At 56.8% G+C, this 15,904-nt stretch overlaps 5 protein-coding genes across 5 annotated transcripts; 2 read left to right on the top strand and 3 right to left on the bottom strand.

Moving 5' to 3' along the window:
- Positions 1 to 341: 341 nt before the first annotated feature.
- On the top strand, positions 342 to 2,108 carry GCG54_00004688 (putative methylmalonate-semialdehyde dehydrogenase [acylating]; the record flags this gene model as incomplete). Its single annotated transcript, XM_045404733.1, has 2 exons — positions 342 to 1,002; positions 1,054 to 2,108. The coding sequence occupies 2 exons, from the start codon at positions 342 to 344 to the stop codon at positions 2,106 to 2,108; spliced, it is 1,716 nt and encodes a 571-aa protein (XP_045262676.1).
- A 702-nt stretch (positions 2,109 to 2,810) lies between these two features.
- Positions 2,811 to 4,430, top strand: GCG54_00004687 (uncharacterized protein; the record flags this gene model as incomplete). The annotated part of the gene is made up of 1 exon (XM_045404732.1): positions 2,811 to 4,430. One exon carries the CDS (start codon positions 2,811 to 2,813, stop codon positions 4,428 to 4,430), a length of 1,620 nt encoding a protein of 539 aa, XP_045262675.1.
- A 733-nt stretch (positions 4,431 to 5,163) lies between these two features.
- On the bottom strand, positions 5,164 to 7,330 carry GCG54_00004686 (Phenol hydroxylase; the record flags this gene model as incomplete). Its single annotated transcript, XM_045404731.1, has 4 exons — positions 5,164 to 5,495; positions 5,551 to 6,585; positions 6,640 to 7,019; positions 7,074 to 7,330. 4 exons carry the CDS (start codon positions 7,328 to 7,330, stop codon positions 5,164 to 5,166), a joined length of 2,004 nt encoding a protein of 667 aa, XP_045262674.1.
- A 3,392-nt stretch (positions 7,331 to 10,722) lies between these two features.
- Positions 10,723 to 12,424, bottom strand: GCG54_00004685 (WSC domain-containing protein; the record flags this gene model as incomplete). Its single annotated transcript, XM_045404730.1, has 2 exons — positions 10,723 to 12,176; positions 12,283 to 12,424. 2 exons carry the CDS (start codon positions 12,422 to 12,424, stop codon positions 10,723 to 10,725), a joined length of 1,596 nt encoding a protein of 531 aa, XP_045262673.1.
- A 1,015-nt stretch (positions 12,425 to 13,439) lies between these two features.
- GCG54_00004684 (uncharacterized protein) lies at positions 13,440 to 15,195 on the bottom strand (the record flags this gene model as incomplete). The annotated part of the gene is made up of 2 exons (XM_045404729.1): positions 13,440 to 14,827; positions 14,880 to 15,195. 2 exons carry the CDS (start codon positions 15,193 to 15,195, stop codon positions 13,440 to 13,442), a joined length of 1,704 nt encoding a protein of 567 aa, XP_045262672.1.
- Between the last annotated feature and the right edge of the window lie 709 nt (positions 15,196 to 15,904).

The following is a 15,904-nucleotide window of genomic DNA, read 5'->3' as shown; positions in this document are numbered from 1 at the left end:
GCCGGCTTCGGCAGGAAAAGGAGGGAAGGTCAACCGTGGGAGCTTGGGGAACTGGGCAGGGATCCGAAGCAGCGTTATCATTACCCCACCCCAACCTTTCCCCACACTCTTGGAGCTCGCCGCGTTCCCTTGGACTTTATAAGGGACTACGATGTCGCTCGACTCCGGCCTCCGTCGACGTGGCTGATAATTGGTTCTGTCTAGTGTGCATTGCAGTAGGGACGAACTGACCGACAATTGTTGCACCATCTGTTTCTAGTCTGCCAATTGTGTCCTCAAGCCGAGCTGCCCCTTCTTAACCTCTCTCTCCCTTTCCCCTCCCCCGCCTTCTTCTCTTCACAATGCGTCGAGCCATTTCTCGAGGCATCACTACCGGTGCCCGCCGTTCCTCTGGACTCTCTCTCGCCCGCTCATCCATTCTCTCGTCGCCAGCAATGGCTTCCAAGTCTGTTCCCGCCGTTGCGGCGAGGAGGATACACGCCACGGCGCAGCACCTCAACGCTGCTCTCGCCTCGACGGCCGAGTCTTTCCCCAACACCCACGAGAAGATCGCGAAGCCCGAAGATACCCCCTACTTCATTGACAACCAATTCGTGACCTCCAAGGCCACCGACTTCATCGACCTGCATGACCCTGCTACCAACAACCTCGTCACCCGCGTCCCGCAGATGACCACCGAGGAGCTCCAGGGCGCCGTTGCGTCTGCCGAGGCGGCGTTTCCCAAGTGGCGCGCCATGAGCGTGCTCGCCCGCCAGCAGATCATGTTCAAGTTTGTCGCGCTCATCCGTGAGAACTGGGACCGTCTTGCGGCGAGCATTACCCTCGAGCAGGGCAAGACCTTTGCCGACGCCAGGGGTGACGTTCTTCGTGGCCTGCAGGTCGCCGAGGCCGCCTGCGGTGCCCCGGAGCTCCTCAAGGGTGAGGTCCTGGAGGTTGCCAAGGACATGGAGACGAGAAGCTACCGCGAGCCGTTGGGTGTCGTGGCTGCCATTTGCCCATTTAGTGAGTTGCCTCTTGTGTAAGTGATGAGTGAAAGTGAAGCTAACTGTCCAGACTTCCCCGCCATGATTCCGCTTTGGTGCATCCCCATCGCCACCGTTACCGGCAACACCCTGATCCTCAAGCCTTCCGAGCGCGACCCCGGTGCGGCTATGATCCTCGCCGAGCTTTGCCAGAAGGCAGGTTTCCCCGAGGGCGTTGTCAACGTCGTCCACGGTGCCCACAAGACGGTCGATTTCATCCTCGAAGACCCCACTATTAAGGCTGTCAGCTTTGTCGGTGGTAACAAGGCCGGCGAGTACATCTTCAACAAGGGTTCCGCCCATGGCAAGCGTGTCCAGGCCAACCTGGGTGCCAAGAACCACGCCGCCGTCCTCCCCGACTGCAACAAGAACCAGTTCCTCAACGCCGTCGTCGGCGCCGCCTTTGGTGCCGCCGGCCAGCGCTGCATGGCCCTCAGCACCCTCGTCATGGTTGGCGAGACCAAGGAGTGGCTTCCCGAGCTGGCCGAGATGGCCAAGAAGCTCAGCGTCAACGGTGGCTTCGAGGAGGGTGCCGATCTCGGCCCTGTCATCTCTCCCCAGAGCAAGCAGCGCATCGAGAGCCTGATTCAGAGCGCCGAGGATGAAGGTGCCACTATCCTGCTTGACGGTCGTGGCTTCAAGCCCGCCAAGTACCCTAACGGCAACTGGGTCGCCCCTACCATTATCTCCAACGTCACTCCTAACATGAAGTGCTACACGGAGGAGATCTTCGGACCCGTCTTGGTCTGCCTCAACGTCGAGACCCTCGACGATGCCATTGCTCTCATCAACAAGAACGAGTATGGCAACGGCACCGCCATCTTCACCCGCTCCGGTGCGACCGGCGAGACCTTCCGTCGCAACATCGAGGCTGGCCAGATTGGCATTAACGTGCCTATCCCCGTCCCTCTGCCCATGTTCTCCTTCACCGGTAACAAGAAGTCTATCGCCGGCGGCGGTGCCAACACCTTCTACGGAAAGCCGGGCATCAACTTCTACACTCAGCAGAAGACCGTCACCGCTCTGTGGTCCAGCGCCGACGCTGTGTCGCAGAAGGCCGATGTCTCCATGCCCACCCAATCGTAATCATGTTTTGGAGGGGTATCCGATGCCCGGTCCGGTTCCGATAACTTTCCGGTCGGCGGGGCCGGTCCCGCTTTTTGCGGGATGCTATCCGCAGCCGGGTGTCGAGCCGTCGATGGAGCGATAACGGTGTTTTTGGTTTCGAATTACACGGGCTAATGAAACTTATCTCAAGGGTTTTGATAAGTAACCGGCTGGACTGAAAAAGGAATGTCAGGTTGATCAAAAGGATGAGGCATTTAAAGCAGTTCACGCATGATAAATGAGGTTGAGAGTTATTTGTATTTTCATAGTTGCCAAAATGAAGCATCTCGACATGAACACATCTAATTGTGAGATTTGAAATCTGAATCTGTTGATGAGACCTTGGTCGGTTGCGAAAATTGACCATTAGGAAGCCAATCTAGCTGGCCTGCAACGCCTTAGTAATATGGATCCATATTCTCGGTCGTCTCAGACGTGCATCCCAACTTCATCCAAGCCTCCAGAGCACCTGCGGCGACAACACATCTTGGCTTCCACTCGACACAAGGTTGACGAATGCCAAATCCGTGTTAGCCACTCGCATTCGAATGGCCTGTAGTTTTATTATAGCTTTGTAGTATTCACTTACGGCTCGAACCATCTTCGTTCGAGACCCCATCAATAATCCTTCGTCTGCGGCCCGATTGAAGAAAGGAGGAGGAGCTGCAGGAGCCGGTCACGATGTTTCAATTGACAGACCTTCCCGATACCCTCTTCCTCGACATACTCACCCACTTGGCTCCCCGCGAGATAGTCCTCAACCGCCGCGTCTCCCGTGCGTCTCATGCGGCTCTCACAAGACCAGACCTGTCCCAGGCGCTCCTCCACGTCTTCTTCCCCAGATCCTTAGAATGCCGCACTCTGAGATCCCAAATCTCGTCAGCAACCGAAAGCCAACCAGCCTTGGTGCCAGATGCGGAGCTGGCAACAGAACCATATCCAGACTGGCCGTCCATCTTTGCCTCCGTGGCCCGCCGCTACCACAGCCTCACATCCGGCACGTACCACGCTCTCTCAACGATTCCGGTTCTCAAAGATGCGAAATGCTTTTACCCCTTCAATCCCTGGAATCGCACCCTCCGCCGCGATGAAATGACGTTTCCCCTCCAGCTCCCAGACCGGAGGTGGACATGCTCCGATGGCATCATCATCTACCCCGCCCCCTCTTCTCCCCCCGTCTTCAAAGCCCTAGACCTCTCATCAAATAGCGAAACCACTGTCCCCTTTGACTGGTCCTCCAAAATCGTCCGTCGCGTCCGTCTCTCGCATCACATCTTGGTCATAGAGTGGGCAGAAGAGGACGGCTCCCACCCCTTGAACGACTCGGAAACAGCCCACCGCCACTTCGCGTCCGCCTTCACCGTGACCACCACCTCCTCGCCCCTCCACCCCTCCGCGCCATCCCCTCCCACCGTCGAGTTCCGTTCGGAGTGGAAGATCCACTACCTCGGCCTCCCCCTTTCCCCCTCCGACCGCCTCTTCTCGACGCACAACGCAACGCACTACGCCCTTTACGCCCACCAGCCAACCCGCTCCCCCTGGGGCGAGGACAACCCCCTCGAGCGCCTCGTCGTGTGGTCCCTCAACGGCCCCTCCGCGTACAGGCCCTCCCTCGACCCGTCCTCCACACACAAACCCGCCACCGACGCCGGCCCGGAAATCGTCTTGCGCCTGGCGAACAGCGACCTGGACCGCTGGGGCATCCGGCAGCGAGACACACCGCGCCTGATGCGCCTCGTCCTCGACACGACCCGCGAGGCCCGCGGCGGCAACGTCGTGCTGCAGGAGGAGGACCACCAGTGGGCCGCGGGGCCGCAATCCTCCGAGGCCCCGCCGGCGCGCCACTTTCTCCGGAGCACCGGCGTCCCGCTCACGGCTCTCGGCCCGGCGCGGGTCGACGAGTGCGGCGCCGAGGGCGACGCGGAAAGGTCCTTCTGCCCCGCCTCCTCCTCCAGCAACAGCCCTGGACGAGCCACCGGCGCCCCCTGCTGGCGCCACGAGGAGTTCCCATACCTCACGGTCGCCGAGGTCGTCGACGAGGCGGCGGGGGTGCGGGTCTGCGGCAGGCGGTGCTTTGCAATGGAGACGGTCAGCGCGAGTGTGGATGGGTCCTTCTCTGCTGGTGGTGGTGGGACCACGACGGCCGAGGCAGTGGAGGACGGTGGAGACGCAGGCCGGGCAGAGGTGCAGTTCCCGGATGACATGTGGAGGGCCGTCATGTCGGGGGCGACGCTGGCGGGCGATGAGAGGTGGGTTGTCGGCGAGGACGGTGCGGGGGACGTGAGCGTGGTACGATTCTGATAGGGCTGGGGTGGAAGGTCGTCTGATGCAAGGGAGCTGGCCTCAAAGCTAGCCGTTGCTTCGCCGTGCAGGGACATTGCCTTGCCATGAGCTTGCGGCAGGCAGCGAGCGGCACCGGCTCCTTCGGGCAAGGCCAGAGGGGTTCCCTCGGCATACTGCTGGACGGATCGGGAGCTGTCACGGTGGGTTTATGGGGAAATGGGAGATGAAAGCTCACCAGGGTCCCCCAAGCCATGGTGCCATGTTCTCACGATGATGGCCCCAGTCTGCGCGCGGCATCGTGGAGCTGAAAGGATGTGTGATCTGCAATGAAGATTCCGTCTATTGACATGTGTCTCTCTGCCTGGCTATGGTGGTCCATCCCAGAAGAAAGAAAAAAAGAGAATCGGCTGCCACAAAAATAAACCCAGAATACCGTAAAGAGATACCAAGAGAAACCAAGCACGCTTTGCAGCAAAGTTGCTTACTGTTCCATCTCTACCCCCTTAGCTCCTGAAAATGCCGAGATAACAATCGCACCGCCGCCGCACTCCCCAACACCTGCTGGACAAGTTGGAAGGAGAGAGAAAGTGTGATGAGTTCATGCCTGCGTTGCTTTTTTCTTGATAATGCGTGATGCCCTGTTTCCAAGCACCTTGATTATGTGTCGTGATGTGAGATGCGTAGTATGATACAGAAACGCTTCAAAATAGTCGCCCCTGAGAACAGACTAGATATTAATGATTTGACATGTCTAGACTGCCATGGGGGTTGCTGTCGGGGTGGGGGATGCGCCGCCGTTGGGCAGCTGAAGGAAGCCGTCGTAGTAAGTATCCAGCCAACGGGCAGCCTCCTCGCCGGCGTCATCCATGCTCGAGTCCCACCTGCCGACGGATCCAACATAGCCGTCGGGTCGTACGTTGACGATGGCAACCTCGCCAGGGCCGAGGCTGCCGAGCCACTTGTTGGTGCAGAGCTGGCCGCGCGTGTCCTGTTCTGGGATGTCGTCCAGGTAGAACGTCCAGCGGCTGTCCTGCAGCAGGGCTGGCAGGTCTGAGATCTCCACATCGGCCTTCGGCATGGTGGCTGGGGTTTTGTCAGCGCAGGTACAACGCATGGATCCACGTGCGATTGAACTTACTAAGCAGTGCAAATGTGAAGAGATGGCTAACGGCGGTGTATCGCTCGGGTCGGTAGTAAATATCCTCGGGAGATGGCAGCCTGGGCTGCGCGGCATATGACGCACTCGCAGATGCAGAGAGCTTGCTGATGAAGGAGTTGGCAGAGGCGATTGACTGGCAGAACGTCTCAAGGAAAGGGCTGGAAGCCTGGATGTCCCACATCAAGAGGTAGATGCGGAACTGGCCGAGCATGGGAATGTCGAGCTGGATATCAACGGGGTTGGAGTCGATGTAGCGGGTGACCTTGGCGGGAGGGAGCAAGCAACCGGGTCTGGCGTCTCCCATAACGAGGCCCTGGGGATCCGATCTGTTCAGAAGACTCTCCGCATACTCGGCACCGATACCAGAGATAAAACGGACGTTCGTCTTGAAGTTCTCTGCCAGTGCAACAGCGTCACCGCCGGCAATCTGGTTGGCATGCTCGTAGTCGAAGTTGACTAGGTCCACAGCGATCTTTCTTCGCTCCTCCTCGTAACTCTCGAGAAGAGCTTGCTTCGCAAGTCCGCGAATGGACAGGTTAAGCTTCCATGCCAAGTTCCAGGAGTCGTGCATCGAGGTGTTCATGCCCTGAGCAGACTTCGGGGAGTGCGTGTGACTGGCATCGCCGGCAAGGAAGGCCCTCAGGTGGGAGTCGCAGAACCGGCTGGCCACTCTCTGGCCAATCTGGTAGCGACCAAACCACTCAATGTACTTCCAGTCAACCTCGAACGGAGCCATGATCTTCTTTGCGCGAGCCATGACGAACTCCTGGCCAAGCTCTCGCTTATCGGCCTTGGGGTTCGCCTTGAGCTCAATGTAGAAGCGGGTCATGTTTCTCTCTCTAGGAATGATCAGAATCGAGCCGTACTCCTGGGAGTAGACTAATGTCTTGGACCAGATATCCGGAAAGTCGGTAATCAGCTCGCCGTCAAGAACACCCCAGATGGCAGGTTGCGACAAGCCAATGGCCCGCGCATCCGGGATGCTCTTACGAACCTTGGAGTGGGCACCGTCACCTGGATTTTGTTAGCTGCTTATATCGGGAAAACAAAGTACTTTGCCAGACGTACATCCGATTAGGTACTGCGTCAAAATGGTCCGCCTGTCTTGGGTGACGTTCGTGCGACAATTGACCTGGAGGGGCCCAGCCTTGTTTTCCGGTACGCTGTAGGACTCGAATGCCGTGTTCCTCCGCACCTCAACTCCGCGCTTCTTCAAGTCATCTATGAAGATGCCCTCGACCATGCCCTGGTGGACCAAAAGAATGTAGGGGTCCAGCACGTCAATTATGGGAGGGTAGTGAATCTCGCGGCCCAGTCTGTGGAGAGGCTCGTCGGCCGTGCTTCGCCAGAAGGAAATGTCGTAAACTCGGACGCCTCGTTGCAGCAAAGGATCGGCCAGGCGCATCTGGCGGAAGGTCTCGATGGTCTTGGGCTGGAGTCCATCTGCTCTACGTGGGTGTTAGCGTACCGACACAGTCGGACGTGGTTGATGTGCGCTCTACCTTCCAACAGGCGTCTGATCGGCTCTGTCGTCAATGACCTCAACCTTGATACCCATACGGCCTAGGTTGGCCGCCAGCATGAGACCGGCGGGTCCAGCGCCGACAACGCACACCTGGGACTCTATAGGAGGCTCAGGCAAGCTTCGAAGGAGAGTGAGGGTATCTACGGTGGCGTCCAGGGCGTTAAGACGCCCGGCGGCGGTGCCGGCGTGCTGGTCGTCCATTGAACCGTCGGAATTGAGTATACCGGGTGCCATAGTTCGTACAGTGATATCACAGTCTCTTAGACAGGCGGGGTTGGCCTTCGGGGGCAGCAGGCAGGTAGTTGTGTGGAGGGGCCGAGGTAATTGGAGGGCTAACTATGCAAGGTCAAGGCAATGCAATGAGGCTTCGTAGTAGTCGGGTTGTCTAGACAAAGCCGCGCTCGCACGGCAGAAGTTGGCTTGTTGTTGGACGTGGAGGTGGACGTAAACGTGGGGTTCTCGTGTGCTATGCGCAGTTGAAGTAGCATACACCGCACTGGCGCACACACACGCACACACGGCACACACTAAAGCGGGCGTGGAGCTCGAGCTCGAGGCGAGGGCGGAAACAGAGGTACGGCTCCAGCCGTTGAGCGGTGCAGTGGTGTTCTCGTCCGAGGATGTGTGTGTGTGTGTGTGCGACAGGAAAAATGTTGGGTCCGGAGGTGGTATTCGAGATATAATAGTATTGGGTAGGGTCGCTGGGTATGCAGCCAGACCAGGGCAGATCAGAAACCAGGACCAGAACAGTGGGTGCAGCAGAAGCAGCAGCAAACCACGAGCGAGCAGACCAGAAACAAGACCTTAGACCTGACCAGGGCTTGCAGACCAGACGAGACACGGGACAGACGGTGTGAAGAGTGTCGATGAGAGAAGAGGAAAAGAAAAAAAAATAATGAGGGCGATTGCTCCGGGGAGGGAAAAAAAAAAAAAAAGAGGGGAGGGGCGCGCCAGGAACCGGACAAGCTTGCGACGGCGAGGGTGAGTGTTGATAGCTGGGCGGTAGCTGGCGGAGGTAAGTGGTTCGACAGAATTAGAGATTGCTTCGCGGATGCTTCAAACGATTTTGGAAAATGGCATGACATGAGCTTTGGAGCGCGGCGGATGGAGTGAGAATGGGCTGATTTTGCGGATTATCTAAGTGTGGCAGGCATGCTTGTCCCCAGTATGAACGCCTTCCCATTGGACGAGCCCCTCCGAGCGGACGCCAGGGTCCAGCTGCTGAGCCGCTAGTCCTGTTTGGGAGTGCTCCAGAACGTGGCAGGTGCGTTCGACTTGATGCCTGCCCGCTGCGAGGTCTGAGGTCTGCACCTACCTTAGCCTCTTGCCTAGGTACCTGCCTACCAGTCAGAAGCATGGAAGCAAGGTACGTACACGGCGGGGTGGAAGGCCGCACCGTTGATGAGGCCACTTTTAGCCTCGTTTTTGAACAACACCCGGCCTTAATTGGATGCTTCTTGTTACCATTTTGCCCTCTTGACGCCCCGGTCCGATTCTTTTTTACTTCTTTGCTTGACTTGCAAGTACTGAGTTACAACTCCAACGTCAACAACACCCTGCAAGTGTATCTCGCGAGACGTCCTGTACAGCTTCCAAGCCAAGTGGGCTGCGATTAGGTTCCTTCAGTGAGAGGGGGAAGAAGCACCACGATGGATCAGAATGGATCCTTTCGTTCCCTTCCTTTCCCTTCTCAGGTGCTAGCTCGAGCAGCTCACACAAACGACAAACATGCCATGCGACCTTGCTGCATATTGTCAACACCATCACGGCATCTGACAGACTGCCAAACCCTCAAACGGCCGCCCTATCCCACCTTGCCTTAGTACACACTACACCTACCTTGTCCTGTCTGACCCCGTCATGTTCCATCATACCCTTAGCCATCCACTCTTCCTATCCTCCCCCGGGGCTAGGTCCGGCGAAGACGGAGAGGTTGGAAACGTGGAAACCCCCGATGCCGCACGCTCATCATCAGGCTCGGATGTATATTCCTGGTCTCCTCTGCAATATCTACTGCGGGTTTACACAGACGCAGCACCAAGCACAAAAAAGACAATGGAACCCTCAAGACAATTACTAAGCAGTAACATAGGATAGGCAACCCGCTGCATCATCCATCGTATGTACTGCGTATCCGCAGACGCTCATCTATTACTACGTACGGAACCTTCCATGCCAACGTCGCAGCACAGCATTTGACATGTCACTGTCAATATCCCTGGCGGGGCACTTTTTGTTTCTTTTTTCAACTTCTGACACCGGCTTTCCGCAACTTCCAGAGCCCCTTCCACGTCCCCAACCTTCCACACCTCCCAGTCCCTTCGCAACCCCCCTTCCCACCTCTTCCTTGCCTGATGCATGCGCAGGACTTCTGAAGTCAAGAGCCCGACAGTCCAATCCCATCACATCATCATCACCACAGAAGTCTGTATATGTCTTCCTTCGCATGAGGTCGGTGGCACAGCAGTACAATAGCATGGTAAATCGCATGACATATGCCTACCCCTGATCCTATAGTGTGCTGCTTTTAGACTGCCGCCCTCAGTGCCTCATCCTCCTGGCGGACTCAATCTCTCCTAGCCGTTCAAAACCCTCCCCTCTCTCTTGGCTTGTTGCTCTTCATGCGTGCGCCGTATGCAGTGAACGCAACACCACGGGGGATGCCCTCCAGATTTCCGATCTGACCCCACCCCAACGCCACGAACATCAGACCCCCGAGGATACCGCCAACCTGGTCGTCCCCAGGCTTGTTTCTAGAGCGTCTTAGTCACCAGCCACTTGTTCTTCTTTTTATCCCTCAACAGGCCAAGACATGACTACCACCATGCCGACCGCCTTTTTCTGACAAGATTGGCGGCTTGCTGCCCATGTTTTCTTTCTTGATCGACGTGGGTCCCCGCCCCAGAAGCCTGCCTCTGCAACCCGGAGCCGACCGTTGATTGCTTCGTCCCTGGTTACAGATTGAGCACCTGCTTCTCCCAAGGCAGAGAGGGGTTCAAACGCCACATGGCTCGCCTATCGATGCAGCTATCCCAACGCCCCGGCTCGATTGACACAATGGCATGGTTGTCTGCAATTCCCCGAGTGCAATAGAATGGCGTTTGCTTGGAGCACGGCAACTTTTGCCGTCCTTATGATGTAGGGGCTCAGGGGAAACGACCAAGATCACCGGACCTCAAGAGGGGCCTCGAAACGTGATTGCGTCCATTATTGGTGGTTGAAGACCGTTGAAGATGTGTGAAGACGTATGCTACCCCGGGTTCACAGGCAGCTTCCGCCCGCCATGTGAAATAATGTTGTGCGAGGTTGAAGCAAACCATGTCGTTCGATTCTGATTTTACCTTCAGCCACTCCAATAGCTTTCATTTTGTACCGCATGGCTAAAGTAGAAGACTCTGCATAGGCTAGGTCTGCTGAGTACCTCGCCGGTGTAAGGACCATGCTCTGTGGTTTACAAGTCCTGGGCTCTTTCGAGATATATGATGAGAAATGGTATTCCACACTAAACCGAGAGCAACGCGTCGAGCAGCTTGCAATAAGTCAGGAGTAAACGTGGATTCGTCAAGAGCTTCATGGTATTATTAGCTGCCCTAAGCACCCATCTTTACAGCATCGTCATTACTTTCTCATGACCTTGGACATGCCTGCGTCTTCAGAAACTCAACCTTGATCTCTGCCTCACCACCAAGCACAAGATCGAAGCTCGTACTCCATCCGCTCGTCGCAAGCCCCGTCGTCCCCTTGAAGATAACATACTCTCCCCTCTCCTCACCCGTCGCCGACAAGTCGATGGTATCAACCTCTAACCCTCGCACAATGACACCCTGCCTCCTCACAAGGCGCACGAGGTCCATCATCACGGGGTCCGAGGCGCGCTCCTTGCGCACCGCCGCCGTGACGGTGAAGGCTCGCTCGTTGTTGACGCTCGTCCGGTTCACGCACGACTCGGACTCTTGGTATAGGAGCGCGTCGTCCAGCGGGTACCCGCTGCCGTCGTTCTTGTAGATGGTTGTGGCGTTGGAGGAGGGCGTGGTAAGATGGATGAGAAACTTGCTGATGCCATGGATTGCGTCGACAGCCGTCGAGAACTGGTACCAGGCGAAGGTCTCTCCGTGAAGACCGGTGCTCACGCCGCCCTCATCGAGGGTCGTAGCCACCATCACGTCGCCGTCGCCGTTGCGGTCAGCATAAGTCAGATGTACGGCCAAATCCGCGGTATCCCGCCCAGTTCCCTCCGTCGTCTGAACCCTGACCCAACCACTGAGCGCGATACTCCCGTTCCCGCTCAGTGTCATACTGACATATGGCTTGATGTCAACGGCGTCGATGGGGTCCGACAAGGTCACACTCGAGGGCACAGTATCAATCATCTTCGTGAACACGTCCGCGCACGCCGTCTTGAACCCATCCCCCGTGCGCCCCATTGCCGTGATCGTCTTGTTGCCATCGCTGCCAAAAATCCTCCTGTCCGAGTTGAGCGTCGCGTTCGCGTTCACAACGAGCGGGTTCGTCGTCGTCCCGTCGACATACTCCGTCGCCACGTTGCCGTCAAACGCATCAGAGGTGCTATCGAAATGCACCACCGTGTCAGGCGTCGGCTCGAGACCGACAATGTCGGGGTTGTTCCGGCTGTGCACCCCGCCGAGAGTGTGTCCGCACGCCACCAGCGAGATCATCTCCCCCTGGCCGAACCCAGCGCCCGCGAACCGCGCCATCGTCGTGTTCAGCGGCGTGTGCGGCTCCGGCACGCCCGCGGGCCCGGCCTCCTGCGCGTCGACCCGGCCCGCGCGGAATGGCATCCGCGCGCCGCCGCAGCCGGCGTTGGCGACGACCACGCTCATCGCCAGGAGGTCCGCGGCGGAGGCCCGCGCGGAGTAGAGGTTGGCGAAGAAGCTGAAGGTGTTGTTGAAGGCCGCGCCGCCGTTCTCGGCGCGGTGGACCTCGAACCAGATGGAGCCGTCGAGGCCGCCCTCGCCCGCGGCGGCGTTCGTCGTGGCGACGTCGTGGAACGCGGTTCGGATCCACTCCGCCGCGAATTGGCGGCCGGCGATGTTGCCTCCGAAGGAGCAGGGAGTTACGCCTGTGAAGAATGTTAGTCGCGGGTTTCGAGGCTCTGTCTCTCTCTCTCTCTCTCTCTCTCTCTCTCTCTCTCTCTCTCTCTCTCTCTGAGCTTGGAGTGGTCTTACCATCGACGAAGCCTCGACTGCGGTAGCCCGTCTGCAAGGAGAGGATGTCCTCGATCTCGTCATACTGGGAGGGCCACACGTATGCAGCTTCCGCCGAGCGCATCAATGCCACAGCGCCGGCGATGACGACTCTGGCCTTCATCGCTTCGAACTTAAGGAGAGCACTCTCCAAACGAAAGTCAGATCAGAACGAGCGGGCGGGGGAGGTGAGAGTTTCTCGTGCTGCCAAGCAGTCGCGCGAACGCCGGCAGCCGTGCTTTTAATATCCAACATCGTATTGGATCCCTCTTTTATTTTTTTCCTCCTTCTCTTTTGGCGCGTCGTCCAAGGACGGATTGCTTTATTGACTCCATAGCCCATAGCGGCGGAGCGGGTATTTTCTTGCCAAATATGCAGAGGAAAGGGAAAAGCCCCAGGCCGCCAAGCGTTCAAGATGGATGTGCTGCATCGGGTCCCTGACCCAATGGAGCATCTCTGCCCGGCTGCGTCGTGGATCGCGGAACGGGCAGACGATGCGGTTGCGACTTTCTTCCCGCTTCCCGCATCTCCTCTCCTGCAGGGACTCAGGGACAATGCATGGATGACCTTGCTATTTCGGACAATTCAGTTCGGCTTTGGCCCAGAAGCGTGGTCGGATTATTATCAATGTTTTTTTGAAAGCGAAAGATTATGGCTACCATTGGGGGACCCGCGCGGAATGCCCGACGGGTGATTATCAGATGCGAAAAAGTTATCTGATGGAGCAGGGGTCGAGATTAATGGCGGGGTTGTGGAGAGCCGCGAGTCGAGGGCTGAAGACGATGACGGATTGGGTGTGGTTCGGTGGAATAAGTTGGTCAACATCGTCCATCCCATGTCTCGTCGTTCTTGGGCCGTCTATGCGCTGTCCCCAAGGCGTTCTCTTACCCATGAAGAAATGCTGGGTGTTCTTACAGCATAATGATTTTGTTTTGGACGATTACAAGATAGCAGGCAGGTAAGGCAAATTGATGTAAGAAATGTTTATTAATATTTCGTGAAACCAATGACCAAGGGTTGGGGTTACGGTACCCGGCCTCTTGCCCCCAACGCCCGCTCAATCCATGATGCTTGTTACAAAAGAAACATTATTAATTATTAGTGGTAGACCCAGCCAACAACCATTCGTATCATTAAACTCATGCCGTCTTGTCGATCAACTTCTTCTCAAGCCAAGCTGCGAAAGCCACTGCATTCGAGTCCACATATCGCTGGAAGAAGTCGGCCACCACGATAACACCGGGCAGGAAGAAGCAACTCGCCCAGAATACGCTCCAAAAGTACTGCCAAGGCGTGGCGACTCCTGTGATGGATGTCATGAACTGCCACGTATGCCATCCATACATCCACAACATCGAGTTGTGGACCAGATACAACATGAACGAGATGCGACCGAGGTACTGTATCGTCGGTCTGTTGAACATGCGCTGCAGGGAAGGAACCCTATCGATGGTAAAGATGAGGAGAATGGCACCAAGAGGAATCCAGAGGGAATCCCCGCCCTTGTACTGCTTGGGGGTGATGGCAGTCAGAGCCCTGTAGCCCGGGGTTGCGGCAGCATCGTTGACCAAGTGCGGGTATGAGAGCAGCCACAACGAGAAGATAAATGCGGAGATGCCGATAACTTTCTTGAACTTTGGCAGGGAGGGCGAGGATGAGAGACTGTCGCGGCGGGATTGTATGGAGCTCCTGAAGTTGGAAAAGGTCGGCGAGCCTGCGATCATGGACTGGAAGCGAGCGAAACTGTCTCGTCGCAAGCTGTTAGTCCACCTTGGGAGGGCGTTCCAACCACCTTCGCCTTCGTGAAATTCTCCCGACGCCGGTTGGAAGTAGAAGTGAAGATCCGCAAGGAGAAGTCCGGCGAAGAACAGGAAGAACTCCCACATATTGAACCAAAGGGTGTAGCAGCTGACGAAAATATGGAAGAAGAGCCGGACGCCAGGTCGTAGTCTGGAAAAGGCGACGTGGGCGAGGAAGATGACCATTGAGCAGTCAAACTCGATGGGTATGGTCCAGAGAGCGGCGTCGTACGGAAAGTTGTTTCCCCTCCGAGTGTTTCGGGACACGGGATCCGCGAATCCGAGAATCTTAACGAACCAATGCTCTAGCTGACCATACAAAGTACCAGCCACAGGCGGCCTCAACCTCGGGAAGATGAGTGTCTTCGGCCTCGCTCCATGCTGAAACCAACCCGCGTATGTCATGAGGGCAATGACGAACGTTGTGGCCGCAGGAGAGGCGAAGATTCTGATGTATCGGCGGAAGGCAGAGGAGGCCGCGGCGATGGCGAAGTCGGCCCTTCGGTTCTGAGATAGAAGTTTCATGGGCTTGTAGCTGAGGGCAAAGCCAGAGATGACGAAGAAAACGCACACGGCCCAATATCCAGACACAGCCAAGCGTATGATGGGTAGTTGGATGAACATGGGCTTATCATCGGACAGGTACCCTTTGTGCAGTTCGATGGGGTAAACGACGAGTGACCAATGGTGGCAGACGACCACGAAGGACGCTATGCCTCGAAGGCCATCTGTAAATGTTGTTAGCGATGCTTTCCAAGGCGAGTCTGAATAGATCATTACCGAGCCATGCCGTCGGATGAAGTTGTTTTGGCGGTTTGGTTGGATCTGTAGGGTGCAGGAAGCTCGGGACGAAGCACCAAAGCAAGGCTTTCGGATAGCGAATCCAAAATGGCAGTGTCCGAGAAGGGACCGTGGGAAGTCGAAGGCTCTCTCCCACGACAGGATTATCGTCTCCCAAGGGGACTTCCTCCTCGGCCTCCACCGCCTGCTGGTCTTTCTCGTCGAATTGGTCGGCAGTCATCTCGTCGGGGGCCACTGAGACGTATGGCGTCCGAGCCTGGGCCTCTACCATGTTGCTGTCTTCGTATCCAGTCATGGTCGTTGATTGTCCTGGAGACCACCTGTGTCCCTGTTGAGGTAACTTGCAAAAGTCTTGACCGGAGAAGTTCTTCGGAACCCTGGAGGATGTCTGGAGGCCGGTCCGACAGGCATCTTATACAGCTCGTTGGGAAATGACATAAGTGAGATGTTTCTCTCGCATCCAGTCTCCATCCGATGAACCCGCAATGGGTAATGAAAGCCATCGAAGAAAAGCAAGCTCCTCCATTGGCTCATCTGCCACGGAAACTCCGCTGCCGCCTGCATCCGAGTACGACAGCCAAGCGTATGAATCTAGACTCTTGACGATGGAGATAGATCGGCCTCCATGAGATCTATTCCGTCTACTAAGCTGTGTGGCGCCGCACGCGGCTGGCAGTGACAGTCTCCCTTTGCACCCTAGTTCGTCATTGCTGCGTTACCACGCACAAGCTAGATGCATCATTGTAGCTCTCATCTATGATGCACACCGTCGGCCCGAGCTGGTCGAGATCCGAGACGGCCAGACCCCACGAAGTGAGGACGTTTGCGGGTCACGAAGCATTCGCCGCTTTTGCAGCATGATGTCGCCCGTTCAGAAAGCTCGACTGCTCAAACCTGCCGCATCCGATGAGATGTCTCACTCCGCTAGATCCTAACGGTTGAGAGGGGCGGCGATAACTGGAGGCTTCGGTTGTGTAACCGTAGTCACTGCTTAAATCGAGATG

This window comes from Colletotrichum gloeosporioides (assembly GCF_011800055.1).
Source record: "Colletotrichum gloeosporioides strain Lc1 chromosome Unknown consensus_54, whole genome shotgun sequence".
NCBI lineage: Eukaryota > Fungi > Ascomycota > Sordariomycetes > Glomerellales > Glomerellaceae > Colletotrichum > Colletotrichum gloeosporioides.
Note: the sequence above shows the minus strand (reverse complement) of the source record. Positions and strands in the feature narration are given on the sequence as shown.